This window comes from Thamnophis sirtalis, unplaced genomic scaffold (assembly GCF_051295495.1).
Source record: "Thamnophis sirtalis isolate CommonGarterSnake01/CBP01778 unplaced genomic scaffold, rThaSir2_p1.2 scaffold_4, whole genome shotgun sequence".
Taxonomy (NCBI): domain Eukaryota; kingdom Metazoa; phylum Chordata; class Lepidosauria; order Squamata; family Natricidae; genus Thamnophis; species Thamnophis sirtalis.
In genome coordinates this window covers 84,313,670-84,337,467 of record NW_028261384.1, presented here as the reverse complement: position 1 = coordinate 84,337,467, position 23,798 = coordinate 84,313,670, and the positions used below count along the sequence as shown (strand labels likewise).

At 40.0% G+C, this 23,798-nt stretch overlaps 1 protein-coding gene across 1 annotated transcript in view; it reads left to right on the top strand.

The window, feature by feature from the left end:
• The window catches only part of LOC106542262 (transmembrane protease serine 11C-like), a 53,992-nt gene that overhangs the window by 2,261 nt on the left and 27,933 nt on the right, over positions 1-23,798 (top strand). Inside the window, exons 2-3 of the mRNA XM_087714416.1 lie at positions 6,548-6,675; positions 21,445-21,512. Of these exons, the coding sequence (XP_087570542.1) occupies positions 6,548-6,675; positions 21,445-21,512 (196 nt within the window). The remainder of the gene's footprint in view (positions 1-6,547; positions 6,676-21,444; positions 21,513-23,798) is intronic.

Sequence of the window (23,798 nt, the reverse complement as noted above, 5' to 3'; positions counted from 1 at the left end):
ATTTGCCACAATACTCCTCAGGAGGAAACAATCCTCCCACTCTAAGTGGCAAACCATTTGTATGAACTAGATCTAACAGGCTAGATAAGATATCAGGGAAAAGGTTAAGATCTGCATGGAGGAAGCTCCTGCTTGTGAAAAAAATTAGAAAACTCAGCCTTAGTTCCTCTAAGATCATTGTTGTTTAGCAGCTTCTGATTAGCAAACACAGATAAAGCGCTCAACATGACATTGAATAATCAAGCTGTATGACTATTAGGTAAATAGAGAATGAAGAAATAAGGCTGCTGTGTCACAGTCTATCAGGATAATGACCTAGACCAGTGATGGCGAACCTTTTTCACCTTGAGTGCCAAAAGCACATGCAAATGCGCTACCACACATGCTTGCGTGCCCACCCCCATAATTTAATGCCCCTCATGCTGTGCCCCCTGAGCATGTGTGCATGACCCCCCCCTGCTGCCCCATGCTTTGTGGGAGCCTGGGGAGAGTGACAACGGCCTCCCCCGCCCACTGGATGCCCTTCAGCAGCCAGAAACAGCCCATTTTTCTACTTATGGTGGGCTCAGTAGGCTTCAAAGCCTCCGGAGGGAGAAAAATAGCTCAACAAGTAAACCAGGGTCCATTCCCAAACTTCCGGTTTGTGCATTGGGCGGTTTTTCGCCCTCCGGAGGCTTTAGGGAAGCCTCTGAAGGGCGAAAAATGGATGAAAATCAAACCTGAAAATCAGCTGGCCAGTGTGCGCTGGAGCTGACAGAAATGGCTCTATGTGTCACCTGTTGCACGTGTGCCATAGGTTCGCTATCACAGACCTAGACCAATGATGGTGAACTTATGATATGTGTGTCAAAGCTGGTAACCTACAACATTTTGAGTGACACACCAATACTATTTTCAAAATTCAAAATTGTTTTTAGAGGCTGCAGGAGAATGGGTGTGCTCTCCAAACTCTCCAAAAATCATATGAAACGGAGCATGCTTTTGTGTGGATTTCAGAGGCAACAGAAGCCATGGAAGAAAGAAGGCCTTATTCTGTCTAAAAGTATGGTGCTTGAAGGTTACTGCCTGAAAGTTATAGTGTGCGGCAGATTTTGGGGAGCACTGGGCGGTGGAGGCAATTGTGCTTTGGGTGACAGCATAAAGTGGCCTTTTTGAGTGGCAGCAGTAGTGCTAGGGCTGAAGTGGAGATCAGGCCTCAAATTCAGGCCCACCTTCAACACTGCTCCTGAGTGCCACTGTTCAGAGTGGCCTAGATGTACCTGTATGTGAGGGAGAGATAGAGAATTGTTCTGTTTTGTTGGGGGAGGAAGGGGAACAAACCAGCACAATCAAGTTAGGTATTTTCCAATTTTTTGACTTACTGAGCCAGAAAGGTTTACCATCTAATAGCTAAACCAACAGGCAACCTACAGAAGTATTCAGATTAACTTCCTCTTTAATCAAAAATCTGTCTCCAATCACATATGCTCCAAAGATAAGGAAGCTTTGGGTTACAGCAAGCCATGGGTTTATGTCTGCGCAGATCTATATAAGATCTTTATTGCCATCTCTGAGAAGAATCGGTGCCTATACTAGGCACTATTAAAAAGAATGTAATTGTAAGGTTAAATAATAACATCCCAAAGGGAGATTCAACCGTTACATCCTTGGAACAGACAAGCAGAACCCATTGAGTCCTATAGACACATCACTAAAAGAAGCTAGGTAGCTACTTACTGCAAAAAGAAATGCAGAGCAAACACTTATTGACCTTTTTATTTTACACTCAAACATCTTTGCTTAGTAATTGTAATTCACAATTATTTGACCATTTCTGTGAGGGACAGTCATAGAATCTTCTTGAGATCTGCCACTTTTTAAAGACAGAAATGTGGGCTTTTGTGGGCTTTTGACAATTTCATAAAGGGGGAAATGTACATGCAGATATTATCTTGTCATACAGATGATCGAGAAAAAAAGCTGTAAACTGGAAACTGTCTGCCCCAATTTTTCAAAAGCAAACCATTTTGAGGGAAGGAAGCAACAGTTGTTTAGTTGTTTCCCTATAAATCATTCATTCTTGTTCTTGAAGATTGGCTAGGTGACTGAATTTCTCTAAATAATATTGTTTCTAACCTGTGAAGATACCAAGAAGCACAAAGAACACAGCCTGCAGAGATTTTTGTTTGGCTTGTTGTCCTGCTTGGTTGCCATTCAGGTACCAGAAAAACAAGTTGCAAATCTGCTTTTCTCCACATTTTTAAAGAGCTTCCTGATATTTTAAAAATTGTATTGTGCTGTAAGTAAATGTGCTTTTGCTCTCCTTTCAAATAAATCTTGAAACTACAAATATTCCAGTACAGGAAATCTAGAAATCTCAGCAGAAGGAAGGACTTTAAAGAATAGACTGTGTGGGGATAGAAAGACTCATAGCTTCCCAATTGTAAAAAATGCAGCATTTTTACTCTGCATATGGGTGTAGCTGATAAAGCTGTGTAACATGAACCAATTTGACCCTTAGTGGGTGGGTGAAAAAATGACTAAATTACAGCAGCAACTAAGTGTTGCATAGCAGGAAAAGTAGCTAACAGAAACCTGTCAAATACAGTAGGCCCCCACACCCTTCCCTTGCTCATCTCATGCAATTGCTTAAAAACAGACAAAGTGATGCAATATGAAGATGTGCATTCTTAGTCTTTTGCTTAAACAAACCTCTAGACTGATGTTTTTCCAACATTAGCAAAGTTTTAAGATGTGCCAACCAATATGGGGCTGAGGAATTCTGAGAGTTCAGATCTTTATACCTTAAAAATAGCTAAGATTTAGAAACATTGCTCTATATGTATTTTCAGTTGAGGGAATTTAAAATACACACTCAGACATTCAAAGGTGTTCTCACAGGATACTTTGGGAAACACTTTTGTTTTTTTAGATAGTTATTATCAAGGCGAAAACATTCTCTTTCATTTGTTCAAATTAAAACACTCTCCTACCATATATTGTTCAGGTGTAATAAGAATGCCACATTTTCAAATAATGATTTGTTAGTTTAAACATCCTTATAAATAAATTTGAACCTCATGTTGGGGAGAATCAGGTTTGGAAGATGATATCTTATTTTCTATACCAGAAACTAATTTTTCATTTTAATCATAAGAGAAAGATTAGATTTACAGAGGAATTATATTTAATTTTTTTGAATATTAATGTAAGTATTCCAAAAAAACAAAGGAATTTTTGACATTTTAAAGACATAAACTAGGAAAATTTCATTCTCAACTAAATTGTTTCTCTCACTACACAAATCAAAGTTCAAATTTCCAGTCCATAAAAAATGGCAATAGCAATTATCTCATTTATAAATATATTCAGAATTATGTAAAAAAACAACTGATTTCTATTCTAAACAATAGTTTAAGCAGCATATTAAGAATTAAAAATCCTATTGAAATTCCTGCCAAAATAGCTGAATTTCTAAACATACCTGTCAAAATGGGATAGTCCCTTGTCTAATTATTTTTAATTGGCAGATAAAAATTTATTCATGGTAAATGTGTTCCTACTGTTATTAATACTTCATGATTGATTTGCCCACATAATCTAAGCTGATTTAGTTATTATATTTATATCCTGTCCTTCTATTCAGTTTTAGCACTCAGGGAAGCTACCACTGAACCAAAAATATAAATTTATCTTTTACAATCAATGCAAACAATTATTTAACTGAAGAAAAAACATACAATCTGTTCATTTAACAAGCAGCAGATACTCTTGCTTGAGAGTATATCAGCATTGTAAGATAATTTGATCTTGAAATGATCACATCAGCCCTTTGAGGTAGACGAGGTCATGAATCAGACACAACAAAGATTATTGGAATTTTATTGTTACAGAGCATTATAACAAAATCTCTGACAGTTTCTCTTTCTTCTCTTATACCATGAATCAAGATAAAGTCATTTCCAGGGCAGAGATTTGTTTATTGTTTCTTTTATCTCCCCAGGCTTCTTATTTATTTATATTTATTTTTGCCCTCACTGTTTCCTTCAACAAGTTCTTAAAGATTTGGCTGTTCTCATCTGACAGCTTTTTTTGTATGATTTCTAAATTGGGAGGTTTTTGTTAGGCTTTAATGACTTTGTGCTTTGTTGATATGGTTATATTTTTTGACTTTTTTACTGTTGGTATTTTATACTGTTGTCGGTCTTGCAGTCATATGCTAAGATAATCTTTAGGCAAATTACTTGGAATAGTAATATATCTGATATTTTGCTCTTGAATCAAAAATAAACTTTAACTAAAAGATTAATTAGAAACATAACATACAGTGCAAATCTAACGTAGAGCAAAGCAATTACACTAATAGAAGACAAATGTCTGAAAATAAAAAGAGGACAAAATTGCTTAACATTTACATCACAATCAGGAGATCAAATTAATAGAGCTAAGGATAGTATGTATAAATCTTTCTCTTTAAATCCTAAGAATGGCATTGGGACAATGGAGTACAGAGGGAGTGGGGTTTTTGTGTTTTGTTTTGGTACATCTAGTGCAGGTAAACCTCAAGAGAATTTAATAGAAACAACATTTTTGGACAAAAATGAATTATTCTTTTGGGGGCTTGAATGAATCCAATCTCAGTAAGTGTTTAATGAGTTAGGACCTTTTGAATTTTGAATTGCTCATGGAATGAAATCCTCCATTTAGGGTGAATTGAAAAACAAATGCAATATCAAAACAAATGTTACCAGCATCATCATTCAAAATATAAAGATTGTTCACTAATATTTCTGATAGTGAGTTCTAGAGTTAAAATTCTAAAGATTAGTTCAGTTCATTTCTACGATGCTAGTTAGCCAGCCATGTATGGTTCCTTTCTTTTCCATTTCTTCTCCCCATCCTATCCATCCTCAAGCATCATGAGATCTATTTGGAGCCACTCAAACATATTTCTGTTGGGCTGCTTTTGGCATTCTGGTTCTCTTCCTTTCCTATCCTGAAGCTTTTGCCATTCTTCAAATCTTGGTTTTCCTCCAACCTTTTTGTACCTTCCCTGTCTAAGGATGGGTGGTTTATAAATAAGATTATTAATGCATTTCTCCTTTAGGGAATTTAGGATCTTATATAACAGTAATGCTAGATTGCATATCCATGCTTATATGTCTTTTTAATCAGTGCTTTATGTTCACAACAGGATAAAAGTGTTAGTTGAAGGATAATAATGGGATACAAGTCAACTTATTTATTGATTTATTTGATTGTTTCAAATAATCATATGCTGTTTCTGGTTTTAAAAAAATCACTATAAAACTATGATGCCATAAGATAAAAGATAAAAGAAAATGAAAACAGTTCACGGGAACTTATTTTTATGACTTCCAGATTGTTTGATATACTGTATATTATTTCAGTAAGATGTATACTGAAATGAGAAGAAAAACACAGGGAACTTTTAAAAGTGTATTATTTCAACTTTTCCAGAGTACAACCAACAACCACAAAAGTCAGATATTTTGAACCATGGAAAATTCTTCTCATCCTTTTGGCCAGCACAATTGCAGCAGCAATCATCATTGGATTCCTGACTTATTTTTCACAATATGGTAAAAAACATCTTATGGTCAATTTATAGAGCTGCTGTTTGAACACATTTGTAATTGGTTTTATTTTATAAATAGGCAAATTCTGCCATATTTTTATAATATGGAAATAACAGCTTATTTCCCAAGCCAATCAGACGTTCTTGCTATCCAAATAGAACAAAATACTTTTTCCTCACACACTGAATAAAAATAGATCTTTGCTTAACCATGGGGGAAAGTGAACATTTGATTCAGCTATTTCTATTATGGGCCTGCAGAGACTTCCTTGCTTACTTTTTTCCTTGCTGCAGTCCTGTGTGTAAAATGTAAGATAATGGATCACATTCTGCAAATGTATAGCCCTATACCCTGGGACATAGAGAAAAGAACCTCACAGTTGTTTGAATCCACCATTTATCTTTTTCAAGAACTTCTGAAAACATCATGAAAGATTAAATCATGAACCCCAGCCTAGGATTATTTAACCTAAACTATTTTCCAATCTTAGTGGAATTTTGACTGAACATTTTGTTCAAAAACCTGATCATGACTACCTAAATTATCTATTAAAACATTAATTCTATTACCTTTACCAATGACTTGAAAGAAAGTATTCTGTAAGTTTAGATATTTTTTAAATTTCTACTAATGGAAATATAATTTATTCATTAAACTTGTATGCCTCCCATCTCTTTACAGCTTACAATATCAATAAAGAGCATGATAAAACAATTACAGAATTAAAACATTAATCAGACATTAAAAGCATTTAGATTTTTGAAGCAGTGTTTGTAAAATGTCAAAAGCCTGGTAATGTTCCTTTTAATATTTCCTCTGCCTTCTGGGCAAAAGGACTAGCCTCCTCTGCCCTGTCTAGTGTGGTCTTCTCAATCCAAGGATAGAAATAGCGAGGAAAAATAAATCACACTGAGTATTTGGAAGTAGTATGTTGGAATTGCTAATTTAACACAAATCTTACTTTTTAGGTATTAGAGATCAAAAGCTATCATATTACAAGGGCAACTTTAAAATCACTGCTTTGCAATATAATGGTGCTTTGTCTCGGCAGACTTCAGACCAGTTTAAAGATTTAGGAAATTGGATTGAAAAACTGGTAAGTCTCTGAATTTTTACTTGTCCTCATTCTGGATTCAAATATATGGGCTTGAGGTACTTTGTAGATGTAGATTTGTAGATGTGAATTTATTGCTTTGTGTTGGATATGGAAATATGAGTAATTGTTGGTTCTTCAACAAAGCAAACATCTGTATTCAGCACTTTTGGAATCCAGAAATTTTTGGATTTTTCTAAGAATATTAATTGAAAACTGTGGATAATTTAAACTATGATGGATTACAGCTTCTGACCATACAGGAATGTGCATTTCTGAATTCATCTAACCTGTTTAGCATATGTTTTGAAATCAGGCAAAGATCCTGCTAATTTATATATAATAATATGACTGATGTGGCAATTTCCCAAATATTTTATTGGTTAATTTAATTAATGGTTAACTTCCATTCCCCATCTCTTTGTTCCTAGTCCAATTCCATAGTCAGTTTAATGCAAACTGATACTGGTAATTACTTTTACTTCTTTACTTCTCAGAATGTTTGGAAGAGGCAGAGAGTAACATCAGACAATAAAGGCAAATGTAGCATTCAGTCAGGGGCCCATAGTTCCTGGGGTGTCCTACCACCTTCTAAGTACCAAAGGGAAACAAAAATAAATGGCTTGTGGCCCCTGTTCCACATTTTTTGGTTCACAATGTATTTATTTTTGTGGTCATTTCATCATATTCATTTGAAATGTTAGGAGAGTCTGCCTAATTCAAGGGTTCCACTTTTTCTGTTACAACAGCTTGAGATGTAATTGTAACTAACCCTGGAATTAGTATCGTAAGCTGTGTTGGTCATACCAAATTTTATGAACTTTTTTGTAGTGGTTGTTAAGTGAACTGTGGTTATAAAGAGAATTCATTGTCCAAAGTGGGTGTTTTTTTGCTGGAAACTGGAAATTTAAAAAAGTCATAAATTGTGGATATGTGATTGTGGGATAATACAAACGAATATAAATGCAGGTTGGTTGCCAAGTGCCAAAATGTAATGACGGGACTCTGGGGAAGGGTGTCCATTGGAACTTCGAGTTTAGGTCCTATGTAGCCCTGGGGAGATCCATTGTAACTTTGATGGTCACTGAGCAATTGGTTGTAAGTCAAGGACTACCTGTATTAAAAAGACAGCAAAAAGGCTAAAGGACAACATATTGGCATTTTTGCAACAGCTATTTCTCATAATAGCTATTGTTAAAAGGTCAATAAAATGACTTTATTACTGTATTAATAGGAATGAAGGTAGTATGGGTAGAATTGTTCTCAACTGTCATGATTAAATCCTTGCAACTCTTCAAGGCTGTATAGTAGCTCAGATAAATAAAATAAAAATGAGATTGAGAAGATTTCTGTCATTTTCCTCCTCCTTTTTAATCATTTAAAAATCACTGATCATTTAGCTACATTTTTATAAAAAAAATCAGCTACCTTGAAAGAAAGAGTTCCCAGATTCAAAAAGGGAATTCCTGACAGTAGGAAAACTGGATAGCTCAAAAGAGCAACTTTTCCAAGCATTTAAACAAACAACTCACAGCTGAGCCAGCAACAAAGTAACTCAACTTACAAATTCTGCCCATGTTGTAAGATTGCAAAGGTCTGGAGCTACTTTCAAACTGATGAGAAATCTCATATGGGGGTGTCTTAAGCTGATCTTGAAGGAGCCACGTTTCATGCTTCTTGCACTGCAAATCTGTCTCTAGCTTTCTGGGAACAAATGGGCATTTCATTAATGAATTCTGTGCTAGGCATAATTTTTGTCCAGTTTATTTTCCCATAAACTGCTGCCATGTGGGGTTATAATAATTGCTCATCAAGAATGGAATGCCATCTGGGACATCAATCTTGCTCTATTGTTTGTGAAAAAATGTGTTGGCTACAAGTTTGGTTGGACCAAAATGGCAATATGGGCTTTGACCCAGAGATTACTGCTTGGAATGCCACAGGAAAGGAGAAGCAGAACCGAAACTTCCACCAGTAAACATTGAAACAAAGCAAAAATAATTATTTGGCTCCTTATCATGCCAAAGAGGTGCAGGAATGTTGGGTTTCTTGCTAGGAGGATGATTAACCAGGTATGTAACGTACCAAGTAACGTACTGGAAAATCTGGAAAATATGCTTCCAAGGTGAAGGTGAAAAATATTCTTACTGTCTAAATTAATAAAAGTAGCATTTTCTGTTAGATACTGCTTATGTAAGACCCAAAGAAGTTAATATCAATTGAAAACCAGAAATTGAAAATGCCATCAGTTGGGACTGGACAAAGTAAATAACTCTTAGAAGAGTTATTTACTTTGTCCAGTCCCAACTGATTACAGTTTCATGTTGCTTTGCTATGTAAAACTACTGTAATGTTATATAGAGCTAACAGATGGCATCTGAATGGTGAGTTCCTGATCCAAACTCTTTATACCAAGAGCTCTTTTGGTTGGACATCATTTGAGAGAGCAAGAACTGTGACTGTCATTGTGATGTCCTTTTTTAAAAGTACCAGTCTGAGTGATCTCTGTCTCTGTCTCTGTCTCTGTCTCTGTCTCTGTCTCTGTCTCTGTCTCCCTCCCTCCCTCCCTCCCTCCCTCCCTCCCTCCCTTTCTCTCTCTCTCTGTGTAGGAGATTAGAGGGCATCACGGACACATGTGGAACTAAGTAAGACTAAGCAAATGGAGGAGGGGGGTGAGAAGAATGCAATACACTTACGCATTTAATTCTGAGTATTCAAAAAGAAAGAAACTGAGTTATATGACCTTTGTTTGGAGGATTCAGTTAAATCCTCCATACAAAGGAGTGTGCTGCTCATACTAAATCATTTATAGCATGATAAAAAATGAAATAAATATAAAAATTATTGCAGAAGAACCTTCAAAATATGTAACAGAAGATCAAATTTAGGTCCAAATGAATGTACACTGACCACACACAGAGAGAGACAAACAAACACAAACCCATTCTCTCACACACTGCATATACAGTATTCAAAATGCTGTATTCTGAGTTAGTTGTTGCTTCCTATTGTTCTCTCTCAACCTTTGAGATGTAATTCCTCTGAAATTCTAACACTATCTCTGGCTTCTGAAAAGTAATATATTATATTCTGAACTGTATTTTATTAAGAAATAGTTATATACCATTAAAAATACTGGCACTGTGATGTGGCAACTATTATTAGCATACTAAAATGCTGGCATGTTTATATGTAAATTATTTCAGCCACTCCTTTGAATAAAGTTGTAGTTCTTGTCATATGTTTTTTGAGAGGGATTTCAAAAGGAATAAACAAAGATAATTAAAGCTGTCAGGGCATAAAATGCTTTCGTCATCTAGGCTATGCAGAAGTACATGTTTAAGAAACAGTATAATTGCTGGAATAATTATGTATCCATAAGTGAGGCCCCAAGCAATTCCACACCAGAGCTTAAGCTGCTTGCCTCCTATGTTGCTACTACTGTTTTCGAATGTCAGCTTCAGAAATTCCAGTCCATTTGGCAGTGGGATGGCAAAGATGATGGACTGTATCAATCTGGTCTAATGCAAGACCCAATTGGTTATTTCTCTGCTTTTTGTCCTTTCCATTCCTGAAGGGATAATAAATTCACTCTCTGGCTCTTGGGTGGATTGGCCTACCAGAGTCTGTCTTTCATTTGTGGGGTTTTTCCCCTCATCAATTTTGTATTCAAGAAATGATGAGTGACCTATATTGGCAGTGGGCCAGTGAGAAAATACAATCCCATCCACCAAATTATTTTCTTCCATGGTGCAGAAGAGAGGAAGGATCACCTCGAGTCCCACTTTCCATCTCAATAAAAAGATTAAGTGTTAAATTATCAATAATGAAATAACCTCTGGGATTGTCCATAGTAATTACCTACTATATTGTTTCCAAGAGTTCAAAGTGTCTGTTGATATATAGTTAAGGCATACTATTTCCTGTTGTTCATGTCTTTCTTTCTGCACTTTTAAATGAATTTAAAGTTTGCTTATATTTAATGAATAAACATCAAGCTTTTATTGTTGTTGTTGGTTGACTTGTATATATTTGCTGTGATCTGGCTATAGGATTATACAGTATGTTGGGTTGAAACCAAATTAGGAATTATCCATGGTAATTTTCTATTTCAGTCACTTGAAATAGAAGCTTTTGTTAGCTTAATCCTGTCTTTCATTGACACTCAGTACCAGCTTTCCATATTCCAGTTTCAGTTACATTTTTCAGACAAATGTAATTATGTTTTTAAAGAATGGTGAGGGGAATATGCTCCTTTATAAAGAAAGATTCCCCTATATGGCTAATTAGCGGCTTGTGAGGCAGACAATATTAGCAATTTCCAGAGATAAAAATCTGAAGAATGTAATTGTGATGGGCTTATCAGTCTGCTAGTTCAAAATTTGCCTATGTAAAAGCAATAGATTTAGATTTGACTTGCCACAATCAAATGTGACAACTCTGCTCATTGTACAATACAACATTATCTGACTAAGGTTTTTTTTTAAACATATGGTAGTTAACAAATTCAAATTGCACAACATTAGTTATGATAGTAGCAATGTTTCATGTAGGTAGTTATGAAATGTCTAAAAAGCTGGAGCCAGTTTCATTCTGAATGGCTTTCCAAAAGTAACATCTGTTAGGAGCTTGTGTTTTCAGTAGTGGAAACGAAATGAGGCTTTGTTAAACTCTGGACTTGAAATGCTTTCCTTAACTTGGTCTCCAGAGTAAGAGTACTCCAGAGTTGGGAGTATGTAATCCTAGCCACCATACACAATTGATTGCTTGTGTTTTCATAATCGAAGACTTTATGGCAGGTGTGAATTTGGTAATGGCAGGAAGCCACGGGGGTGGTTGAGGGGACCAGAGACACGGGAGAGGGTCGGGGTATTGCGGTCGTAACAGGGAGGGGCAGATACGGCGGGGACTTTAGGGCAGGCCATTACCGGGGAAGGAGGGTTCGCTACATTACAGAGATCCCTCCTTCCGGCCCTAGGAGTCCCACTCCAAGACCAGATGGCGCAAGTAGTCAGGACCCTGGTCTCAGGCTGTTGTCGCTAAATGCCAGGTCTGTTGTACATAAAGCTCCTCTCGTCCGGGACTTAATTTTAGACGAGAGGGCAGACCTGGCATGTATTACTGAAACCTGGCTGGGCCCAGAGGGAGGAGTCCCCCTTGTAGAGCTGTGCCCAGAAGGATTTCAGGTGCTGCATCAGCCGAGAGCCCAGGGAAGGGGTGGGGGTGTGGCCGCTGTTATCCGGGAGTCGTTAGTTCCTCGTAGGGTCCCTGCTCCGGAGATTGTCGGGTGTGAGTCTTTGCTGTTAAAGTTGGACCTCAAGGGTCAAGTGGGTCTGCTGCTAACGTACCTGCCTCCCAACAGCGTTGCAGCAGCCCTCCCCTCGCTCCTCGAGTCGGTAGCCGAGCTGGCAATTGAGTTCCCTAGGTTGATGGTCCTGGGGGACTTTAATTTGCCGTCGCTCGGTGAAAACTCTGATGGGGCGCAGGAGTTCATGGCTTCCATGACAGCCATGGGCTTGACCCAAGTAATTCGAGGCCCAACCCATTCAGCGGGACACATGCTTGACCTTGTATTTCTCTCGGAGCAGTGGATTTGTGATCTTGGTCTGAGGGGGAGTGACATCATACCCCTGTCGTGGTCAGACCATTGCCTACTGAGGCTCGACTTCCGGAGGCCAGACCCCCACTGTAGGGAGGAGGAACCGACCAGGTGGTTCCGCCCCAGGCGTCTTATGGAACCGTCAAGGTTCCAGACAGAGCTTGGGGTTATTCCTGACACTTTCGCCCACAGTCCGGTGGAGACTCTGGCTGCTGCGTGGCACTCGGCAGCGTCGGAGGCCCTCGACCGGATTGCGCCACTGCGGCTCCTCCGAGGCGGCGGATCCCGGAGACCCCCTTGGTTCACCGAGGAACTCCGGGAGATGAAGCGCCGGAGGAGATGCCTAGAGCACCGTTGGAGGTCCGATAAGTCCGAATCGAACCGAGCAATGGTAACCACCTGCACCAGGGAATACACCAGGGCACTTAGGGCAGCAAAAAGATCGCACATAGCCACCCTGGTAGCATCCGCTGAGTCCCGTCCAGCCGCCCTGTTTAGGATAACCCGCTCCCTATTGAACAAAAGGGAGGCGGGGGAACCCTTGCAGGGCAGAGCTGAAGAGTATGCCCAATTCTTAGCGGACAAAATTGCTCGGTTTCGGTCGGACTTGGACTCCACCCCCGCAGTTCCAGCCGAGGCGCAGGGAGACCAAGTAGAACAGCTCTGGGTTGAGTTTCAGGACGTTACCCCCGGGGATGTGGACAAGGCCATGAGAGCTGTAAGTACCTCCACCTGTGTCCTGGATCCGTGTCCCTCATGGCTGGTTACTAACTGCAGTGAGGTGACACGAGGCTGGTTCCAGGCGGTTGTAACCGCCTCCCTTTGGGAGGGGAACTTCCCCGCCACATTGAAAGCGGCGGTGGTGAGACCCCTCCTGAAGAAACCATCCTTGGATCCAGCTGTTCTTAATAGCTATCGTCCAGTCTCCAACCTTCCCTTCTTGGGGAAGGTTGTTGAGAAGGTGGTGGCCTTCCAGCTCCAACGGTCCTTGGAAGAAGCAAACTATCTAGACCCCTTCCAGTCAGGCTTCAGGCCCGGTTACAGTACAGAAACCGCTTTGGTCGCATTGATGGATGATCTCTGGAGAGCCAGAGATGAAGGACATTCCTCCATCCTGGTCCTCCTTGACCTCTCAGCGGCTTTCGATACCATCGACCATGGTATCCTTCTGCGACGACTGCGGGAGGTGGGAGTGGGAGGCACCGTGCTACGGTGGTTCTCCTCCTACCTCTCGGACAGGTCACAGTCGGTGTTAGTGGGGGGGCAGAGATCGTCCCCTAGGCCCCTAAATTATGGGGTGCCTCAGGGCTCGGTCTTATCCCCCCTACTATTCAACATCTACATGAAACCGCTGGGAGAGATCATCCGCAGGCACGGGATTAGATACCATCAATATGCGGACGATACTCAATTGTATCTGTCCGCCCCGTGCCAACTCAATGAAGCGGTAGACGTGATGAGCCGGGGCCTTGAGGCCGTTATGGACTGGATGAGGGTTAACAAGCTTGTGCTCAACCCAGAAAAGACCGAGTGGCTGTTGTGTTTTCCTCCCAAAGATTTGGCTAATATTCCACCACTCAGGCTGGGGGGTCAAATTTTATACCCCTCAGAGAGGGTTCGCAACTTGGGAGTCCTCCTGGATCCACAGCTGTCATTTGACCACCACTTAACGGCTGTGACCAGGGGGGCATTCGCCCAGGTTCGCCTGGTGCGCCAGTTGCGACCCTACCTGAATCGGGAGGCTCTCACAACAGTCACTCGGGCCCTTGTGACCTCTAGGCTGGAATACTGCAATGTGCTCTACATGGGGCTGCCCTTGAGGAGCATCCGGCGACTTCAGCTAGTGCAGAACGCAGCCGCGCGAGTGATTGCGGGTGCACCCCGATTCACCCGCATAACACCTATCCTCCGCGAGCTGCGCTGGCTACCTGTCGATCTCCGGATGCGCTTCAAGGTGCTATTAATCACCCATAAAGCCCTACATGGCAGTGGATCTGGATACTTGAGAGACCGCCTTCTGCCAATTACATCCCTGCGACCGATAAGATCCCATAGATTAGGCCTCCTCCGTATCCCATCGGCCAGCCAGTGTCGGCTGGCAACTACAAGGAGGAGGGCCTTCTCAGCAGTAGCCCCGACCCTTTGGAACGAGCTCCCCGTGGAGATTCGTACCCTCTCCACCGTCCAAGCCTTCCGCATAGCCTTGAAGAACTGGCTCGCCCGTCAGGCCTGGGGATAAGGATTGTTACCCCTCCCAAATGATGAATGTATGTTGCTTACTATTTTATTATATGTTTCTATCTTAATGTCTGTATTCCCCCTTCCCGGTTTTGTGTGAGCCGCCCTGAGTCCCCTCAGGGAAAAGGGCGGCCTACAAATACTAATAAAATTCTAAAAAAAAAAAAAACACAACCCTGTTCTTTTTCTTGCCATTTTTATGATGTTGACTCATTTTCTTCTAAAGACATCTTGATTATTAGGAAAACAGACAGCTGCAGTACTTAAGCAGAGACACTTAATAGTACAAATTTAGAACATTTAAAATATAAAACCTTGTTCTTGAGATTATTGATGCTACGATATGTCAAAAATCTTAAATGTTACCCAACAAGGATAATTCACTATAATCTTTCTTAATGGAGCTTCTGCAACATATGGACCCTTTTTACCCACAGCATCTTCTTTGGCACCCACCAAGCCCTGTTCTTCAACTGTTAATTTTAGATGGTTTTAAACACATCATCTGTACTAAAAACAATACCAGAAAATCTTCCTCAATGCCATTCTGAGGGTATCTGTGGACCTCATATGGACCCTCACATTATTCTTAGCTATAGAATAGAGCTGTATCTCTGAGATTTCTTTACAAAAATACCAGATACCTAAACAACAACAAAATTATAAGCTGTGTGTGTATGAGGAGTTCTGTTAGGAGACTAGGGAGAGGTAGAAATCATTTTTAAAAAATAGTGTTTGCATTATTTTTGGGGGGCAAGTAAAATGTGTTCAGTGTTCCTCTATGTGTGCATATACATTGTTTTCACCTGGATTTATCTGTATGTGAGTGTGTGGTATTTCCTTTGGTTTTGTTGATTTGTGAGTGGGTAGAGTAGGTAGATAGCCTATCTGCATGTTTCTGTGATGTTTACAAGTGTTATTTGGGTAAATAAGAAATCTGATACTTGGCAGTAAAGCAAATGTGCTAAATTTCTGGACAAAAATGTGAGACCCTGAACTTTGACATCCTTATGGAAACTATGAAGGAAACTTAATATTCACAAGGGTTTTATCAAAATATTTCACTCTGAAAACTTTTTAAAATAATTTGAAACCTTTAGAAAGTAATTAAAATATATGAATATGCAATTTTAATTGGATTAGCCCCTACTGTTGTCACAGAGCAATAATTCTGAGAAATTTTATTTAACCCTTGTGTGGATGAGCTGGCCCACAGAGTATACTTACTACTTTTTGCTTTTGTGTTGCATTTTTTAGAGGTCTTTTGGCGCCCCTACATTTTGGTGCTCCTAGACCAGTGCCAATTTGGTCATAGAGTACCCTTGTTATAAATTTATGTAGAAATCATTGTAACTATTGTTATTGGTTTTTTTTTAGTAGAAATTCTGGCATATAGAAAAAGGTCTACTACGGGATACATTTCCAAGCTATATATGATGTAAACATCCAGTGTTATATGAGATATTGTTTATCATAAGACTATTCCTCCCAATTTTAAGGTAGCATTAACCATTGGGAGAAGGGAGAGAATGAGGCTAGAAATGTACACATGTATCTACAAATGTGATGGCAATTACTGTAGATCTCTCCTCCCTGCAGTTATATGCTGTTGCTAAATTAGGCTCTGTCTTTAGCTATGATTAGCCTGGGTTTCAGTGGTGGGTTTCAAAAATTGTTTGAACCTACTCTGTGTGTGTGGCCTCCTTTGTGGGAGTGGCTTGCTGCCCATGTGACCAGATGGGAGTGGCTTGCTGCCCATGTGACCGGATATGAAGATGCCGACAACACTTGTCAGAACCACCTTAAATTACCTCACACACAGCACTGGCATGCATAAGAATACGATGTAAACTTCTTTTTTAAAAGGTATCTTTGGCTTGCATTAAAACAACTTCAATACACGCAATGTATCTTACTTTTCACAGAGGCACTGAGTTTTATAAATATGAGCATGATAGTGTAGAATAATCATAACCAAGGACCAGTGGTGGGTTTCATATTTGATTTGATTTGATTTGATTTATTAGACATTTATAGGCCGCCCTTTTCCCTGAGGGGACTCAGGGCGGCTTACAATCAAAAAGGAAAGGGAGTGTAGGACAATACAAAAAGAAATGTGCACAAAAGTAAATTAAACAGTAAAACTCAACATTCACTCAGCATTCGGGAGGGGCAAAAATAAACTTATCCCCAGGCCTGACGGGCTAGCCAGTTCTTGAGGGCTGTGCGGAAGGCCTGGACGGTGGTGTGGGTACGAATCTCCACGGGGAGATTGTTCCGTAGTGTCGGAGCCGCAACAGAGAAGGCTCTCCTCCGAGTAGTCGCCAGTCGGCACTGACTGGCGGATGGAATACGGAGGAGGCCAACTCTATGCGATCTGATGGGACGCAGGGAGGTAATTGGCAGAAGGCCAATTTGATCAATATGGTGCCTCCAGACCCGTCCATCCGTCAACTCCACCCTGTAAGAGTAGGACCCAGTTATCGCCACTACCTTGCCAGGCAGCCAAAGGGGATGGGCTACAAACATAAATGACATCACTAGGGTGAACACCTTTGGGACCCCAGTGGAGTCTAAAGGCTTCTCTGGGGCAAAACTGGGATGCAGGCGGTCCAAACAGTTCTCAACCTCTTTTCCATTAACAGTTCCACAGGACTTTTATTGGTTAGGGGGCAAGGTGTGGAGTATTGGTGTGTATTGATCGCAGGGCAGCCACATAGTGATGGATAGCTTCCTCGTCAAGCTGATTCCTATGATAAGAGAAATCATTGGCTCTGAGGAAACATTTGAATTTTTCCACATATGATTCCCATGTTTCCAAAGTAGGGCTGAATGGTGTGAAGGACATGAGGACAGCCATCCTTGTCAAACCATGGCACAGTTAGGATCCGTTTGACCCAGCTGAGGTAATGACATCTCATCGTTTCCTGTGGCTAGCTCGTTCATGAGGCATTTAGCTCTTTGGATTAGTGACCAGCTAAATTGCCTCCTCAATACTCAATCCCACCTTGAGCTCCCACTTAAACGTGAACCAATCAGGAGCTCAGTATGTGACATAATTTAATTAGGGACCTTTTTTACTATCCGCTATTGACATATTTTTCATGAAACAAGAAATGCCTTTCTCAGGCTTCAGCTGTGATACAAATTATTTTAGAACCAGTGACATGAACTATTTTGCAAAATGGGCATTGGTTACTCACCTGATACTCCTCTTCTCCAAATGGTGGAGACATCATCCAGACATGGGTTATTCCAGTCAGTATCCAATAGGACTGGGTCTACCAAATTCTTAAGCCATGCCTTCTGTGCTAGGTTTCCCCAGCTTAGACGAAGGAAGAATCAAGGTAGACTGTTAGTCAAAACTGATGTCTCCATCATTTGGAGAAGAGGTATATCAGGTGAGTAACCAATGCCCATTCTCCCAATAGGTGGAGACATCATCCAGACATGGGACATACCAAAGCCTAATCTGTCCCATGGGCGGGAACAGAGTGAGTACTTAAGAATCTTGGTGGGCCACCACTTGCTGCAATACTCACCGTCTGAAGGCTGTATCTGCTGATGCACATCTGTCTAGCTTGTAGTGTCGGATGAATGGTGATGGCATTGTCCACGTAGCCGTCATGCAGATCTCCTCCAACGGGGCCTGGGAAGACCAGGCAGCTGAGTTGGCAGTGCTGCATGTGGAGTATGCCATGATTTGTTGTGGGACAGGAAGAGAGAAAGCTATGTAGGCTCTGGAAATCATTAAGCGAACCCAACGTCCAATGTCTGTAGAAGAAGCCTTGGATCCCTTCTTACCCCCAGGCTGGAATCGGACAAAGAGCGCTTCTGAACATCAGAACTCTGCAGTGCGCTTGATGTAAATATGCAAGGCTCGACATACATCAAGATAGTACCATTTGCATTCTAGCCGATGTGATGGATTGGGACAAAAGTCAGAAAGCACCAATTCCTGTGCTCTATGAAACACTGAATTTACCTCAGGTATAAAGGTTGGATCCAGGCAGAGAACAACCCTGTCCGGGTGGAAAATACATTAAGTCCTGTCTGGTTGACAGAGCTGCCAGTTCTGAAACTCACCTGGCTGTAGTGACTGCGACAAGAAACACAACCTTTATTGTTAGAAGGTACAGAGACATCAAATGTAGAGGTTCAAAGCGGGGCCCTATTAACATGTCCAAGACCTTGGTAATGTCCCAAGAAGGAAATCTATGTACAGTAGGAGACTTGAGGTTGGTAGCACTGTGAAGAAACCAGTGAATAAGGGCCTGAGCGGCTTAGAAACATTGATGGACAGAACTGAGGACAAAGCCGCCACCTGCCAACGGAGTGTATTTGGGGACAGTCTCTTGTCAAGTCCCAGCTGAAGGAACTGTAGAATATTAGGGATGGAGGCCTGCATGAGTGTAATACCATGCAACTGACACCAGGAAGAGAACTGAGTCCAAGTGGCATCGTACCGTGTTTCCCCGAAAACACAACAGGGTCTTATATTTTTTGACCCATGAAATATGGCCTTGGGCTTATTAGAGGGGGAGGGCCTATTTTTGGGGGGTTGCCGGGCAGCTGCTCCCTTGCGACCGGGCTCCCGAAGAGCCGGGCACAGCCTCAGGGGCAAAGCAGCCATGAGGTGATCATGCTCACAAGCAGCCACCTGGCAAACCCTCTCTCCAGCTGGGCAGAGCACCATTCCCTGACACAGGGAGTATCCATAAGCTATGTGGCATTCTGCCCACCCCCCAGCTCCGACAGCTTGGCACATTCGGGATACCCCCTAGGTCAGTGCATGGAGCTCTGCCAGGCTGGAGAGGGAAGGTTGCATGAGCACCTGCTCCATCCTCAGCTCTCATGCCTCCCAGCCTCCCTGGGCCAGCTGCCGCCGAGCTCCAAACAAAACCTTTTCTCCAGCTTCCAAACTCTGGAACTCGGCTTCCAATTCTTCCAGCAGCAGCCACTCTAGGAGTGTGCTGTATGTTTATGGGAAGGCTGCCGGAAGACTTTGAGGAAATGGTGACAGTGTCTCATTGGTGGCAAAGGAGCATTGCTACGCGCTGGCAGCGTGAGAGAAGCATTCGTTGGTGGTAATGGGCCCGTCGATGGCTGTGGGAGCAGCACTGCAGGGCAAAAGGGCTTAGAAACCCTGTCCGCAGCCACGCAGGGCCGCAAGGACAAAGCTCACCGAATTAAGCTGCAGTGCAGGAAAAGCAGCAATAAATGAGGCTGGAGGGATCAGGCAAAACCTGATCCCTACCACCACTCTCGATTGTCAGAAAAGCAATATAATTAACCAATTGATAATTTAGAATAGCCAATTTGGAATTTGGAATTAATTCCAAGAAAGAATTAAAGAATTAATATCTATGAGGAGAGATCACCAGACACAGCCAGTCCAAGGAAATGGACTAAGCTGGGGAAACCTAGCACGGAGGGAGAGGCTTAACAATTTGGTAGACCTAGTCCTATTGGACACTGACTGGAATAACCCATGTCTGGATAATGTCTCCACCTACTGGGAGAATCTTCAAGTTTCCAAATATCTTACTGTGTAAAGTTCAAAAATTGATAACAATATATGTGGTGTTTAATTCATCCTGATTATCATCAGTATTTTGTAGAATAAAGATAATAACTTTAATATTATTATTATAGTTGTACTATGTACAACTGTAAAGAGTAGTGGGAATGAGACTTCTTTAAAACAGGTTTTTGAAAGTCTAACAGCTATAGAGCAATACTGTACTATATACTGTTATATAGTACAGTATAGTACAGTTATATAGTACAGATATATACTATATATCTTTGTTATAAACTTACAGTTAGATGGGGAATAAAAGACATGAAGTTTGAAGAAGTTGTCTGCTGCCCTTGGTAATTTAAGCTGGTTCAATATGAAATAACTTCTTTTAATTTGCTCATACTGTTCTGGGTTGTTGAGCAAAAAAGGAAAAAAAGAAAGTTCTATCATTTGATGGAAGTAGTTTTGCTTTTTCTTTTTCTTTCTCTGTTGAAGTTAGAATATTGATTTATTGGGGTCCTAAAGGGAAATGGAATGTTATACACAAATAAAATAAAGGAATTTTCTGTCTAACAAATAAAATTATTTGATTTCTTTCTTCAGTAGATGGCTTGGAAGCTAGCAGTGATATAAGTATTTAAAGCCACATATTCTGATCTGTCTGCTTCAAAACATAGAGGTTGTCCTTTGACAGGGGAGTGAAAGAACATAATGGAACCATTAATGATAATAAGATAAATTAATGATAACAAAATAGAACATTTCAATTATTTAGGAATAATGTTCCATTCATCCAGGTGGAGAAATATCCATTTAGACCACGAAGCACATGTAGTAAAAAGAAACACCAAGGCTATACCTACTTATTTTTATTCCAAGGGGGAGCAATATATTCCCATGGCGCTGAAATTATTTGAAGCAAAAGTAATGATACAGGTATTGTATGGCATGCATGCAGATCCTTACTCTAACTTTGTATCAGCTGAGAGTAGTTTTTCAAGAGTCTAAATGTGCTTCTAATGTAAACCTAATGTAGGCTTGGAGGGTTTGCACCGGGTTCTAGTGAACGTACAGTACAGGTATTCATGAAATATTTAAAATCATTTGATTTGAAAATTACACCACTGCCAAAAACCTAGATTAGCACCATAAAAAGTCTGGATTCAAAGCCCACAACCCAGAAATCAAAGTTTGGATCGAAATGATGGCTACTGTATTGTAAAGATAGGCCAATGCTATTCTCTTTTGCTGCCCATCTGTTCTATTTTTGTTATTATTATTTAACTTTTAATATATGCTATTGGTTTGCTATATTTAGCAATTCTATATGTAACTTGTAAGTTTTTACTAATTTACATTCCTTGTCTGAATCCAAGCTTTCTTTGTTCAAACCACTTTTTTCCCCCAACAGATGTATGAGACATTTCACAATTCTGTTTTAAGACATAAATATAGAGGCTCACGGCTTGTCAAAGTGAGGTACGTAAAACCATAATTCAGAGACATGCCAGAAACCTCAAGATCTCTCTTCTAAAACAATTTGTGTACTTATGTGTATGTATGCAGCTTGTTCAAGGTACATATTTTCTATATGCCTTACCATAATTTTCTTCTTGATTTGCGATATAATTTTTCATTTCCCTTTGGTAACTTAATATGATCTGTCTCAATCATTCTACCATTATGTATTTATTTTATTTGTCATCCATTCCTGAAGGCTTTGGGAAGCAAAAATAAAATTGTCATCAAAATTATCATAAAATAACATAAAATATACACCACAGCATTTTGTTAACCTTTAGGTACATACTGAAATGTATTCAAGCATGTGGTGCACTGCTGTGCTGTATCCATACTGCTGTTTTTGTGACCATTACTTTTTGTAGATCCTAATCCTTTGGAGGCCACTGTGTTCTCATATGGTGCAGTTAAAATTAGGGGATGTTGGAGATTCTTTGAAAAATAAAATCTCATTTGAATTACTTCAAAAACTGAAAGGATTATGTACCTGCTCACAATAATTTATAAAGATAAATTCACAGTATTTTCCAGTATGAAATAGGACACTGGTATATATGCTTGTATGTATGTAGGTAGGTATTCACACGCTCATGCGTGCGCGCGCGCGCACGCACACACACACACCTACCTACATACATGCATCTACACACACACAAACACACACACGCAGACACAAACACAAACAGAAATATAAAGATGTTACTTTCCTGGCAGTATCTTTCTAGGAATTCCTAAAGTGGCCAAATGTGCAGTATATTGCCAATGCTTTTATTCAAGCATTGAAAAATACAAAATATGTTAACAATTGTATGCCTATATTTGTTTATAGTATTTATTCTTGCTCCTTAAGTAGTTAAAAGATTTTTCAAATAAACTCTTGCATTATTCATAATTATCAATAAAAGAAAATATTTATAGCTCAGGGTTGAACTATGGAGTCCTCATGGTCTCTGAGTTTGGTTGTTTGCTTGTAGACATTTTATTGTCCAATTAGGTAACATGATTAGTGTGGATGTAGCCTAGTACACTAGCTGGATAAACATGATCAGCACTGATGATATAACTTAATTGGGTAATGAAACTTCTGCAAGAATACAAATAAACTCAGAAAGCCCCAAGGTCTCCATAATCATAATTTTGTTAATATATAATATCCAAACCAACTATTAAAATTTGATGATGTTTCCTTAAGTCATCAAAGACTTAATTCTTAAGTCATCAAAGACTTAATTGTTATGAACCTATATGAACCTATGTTATATTAAAATATATCTACATTTAAAACGAAACTGTTTATAAGCTGTGGTGTTCTTTGCATAAACTGCCATAATTTGCCTGTCTCTGGCAAATGCATAGATTTCTTTTTTTTAATACAATTTCTGAAAAATCTTGCAAAGAAAGCTGCAGGGTTAGGTTTAAAGTTGCAACAAGGAAAAAGCAGAGAACAAGGAAAAAGCAGAGAACTCTGTATCTTGCTTATGCAGGAATGTATACAAGTTACTTGTCAGCGAAGGATCTCATCAGGACATGGGAGCAGCTTTTGTTTTAATTTCCTTTGCATTTGACAATGACAAAAGAAAAGACAAATGTAGGAGAGAAGTCTCTTGAGACCCATCTGGATCTTGAACTCCTGGGGTGTTGGCTATTTCTGGGGTGTTGGCTATTCCTGACAGCTTAGTATTGTCTCAAAGTTAATGAATTTCCCTCCTGTTCTCTCATCTAAGCCATTTATGAAGATATTGAAGAGTACTGGGCGTAAGATGAAACCTTGGGGTACTCCACTGCTTACTTCCCTCCATATAGATGTAGTTCCATTAAAGACTATAATTTGAGTATGATTTATCAGCCAGTTACATATTCATCTGGTGGTGAAACTGTCTATCTCCAGATTTTTCTATCTTACCAAGAAGTAGGTCGTGTTCTACTTTTTCAAATAATTTATTGAAATCCAAGTATAATATGTCCATAGCATTTCCTGGTCCACCAACATTTCCTAAACACTTTGTCAAAGGCTGCAATAAGATTTGTTTGGCTTGATCTGTTTTTGACAAACCTGTGCTGGCTTCTGATTATAACTTTGCCTGTTTCTAGGAGTTTACAGATCTGTTGCTTGGTTATCTTTTCCAAGATCTCCTCAGGTAATGATGTCAGGCTGATTGGTCTGAGGTTTCTTGGATTCCACTTGCACCACCACCACCATCCCCCCCCCTTTTTTGAAGATAGGAATTATAACTGTTCCTTTCC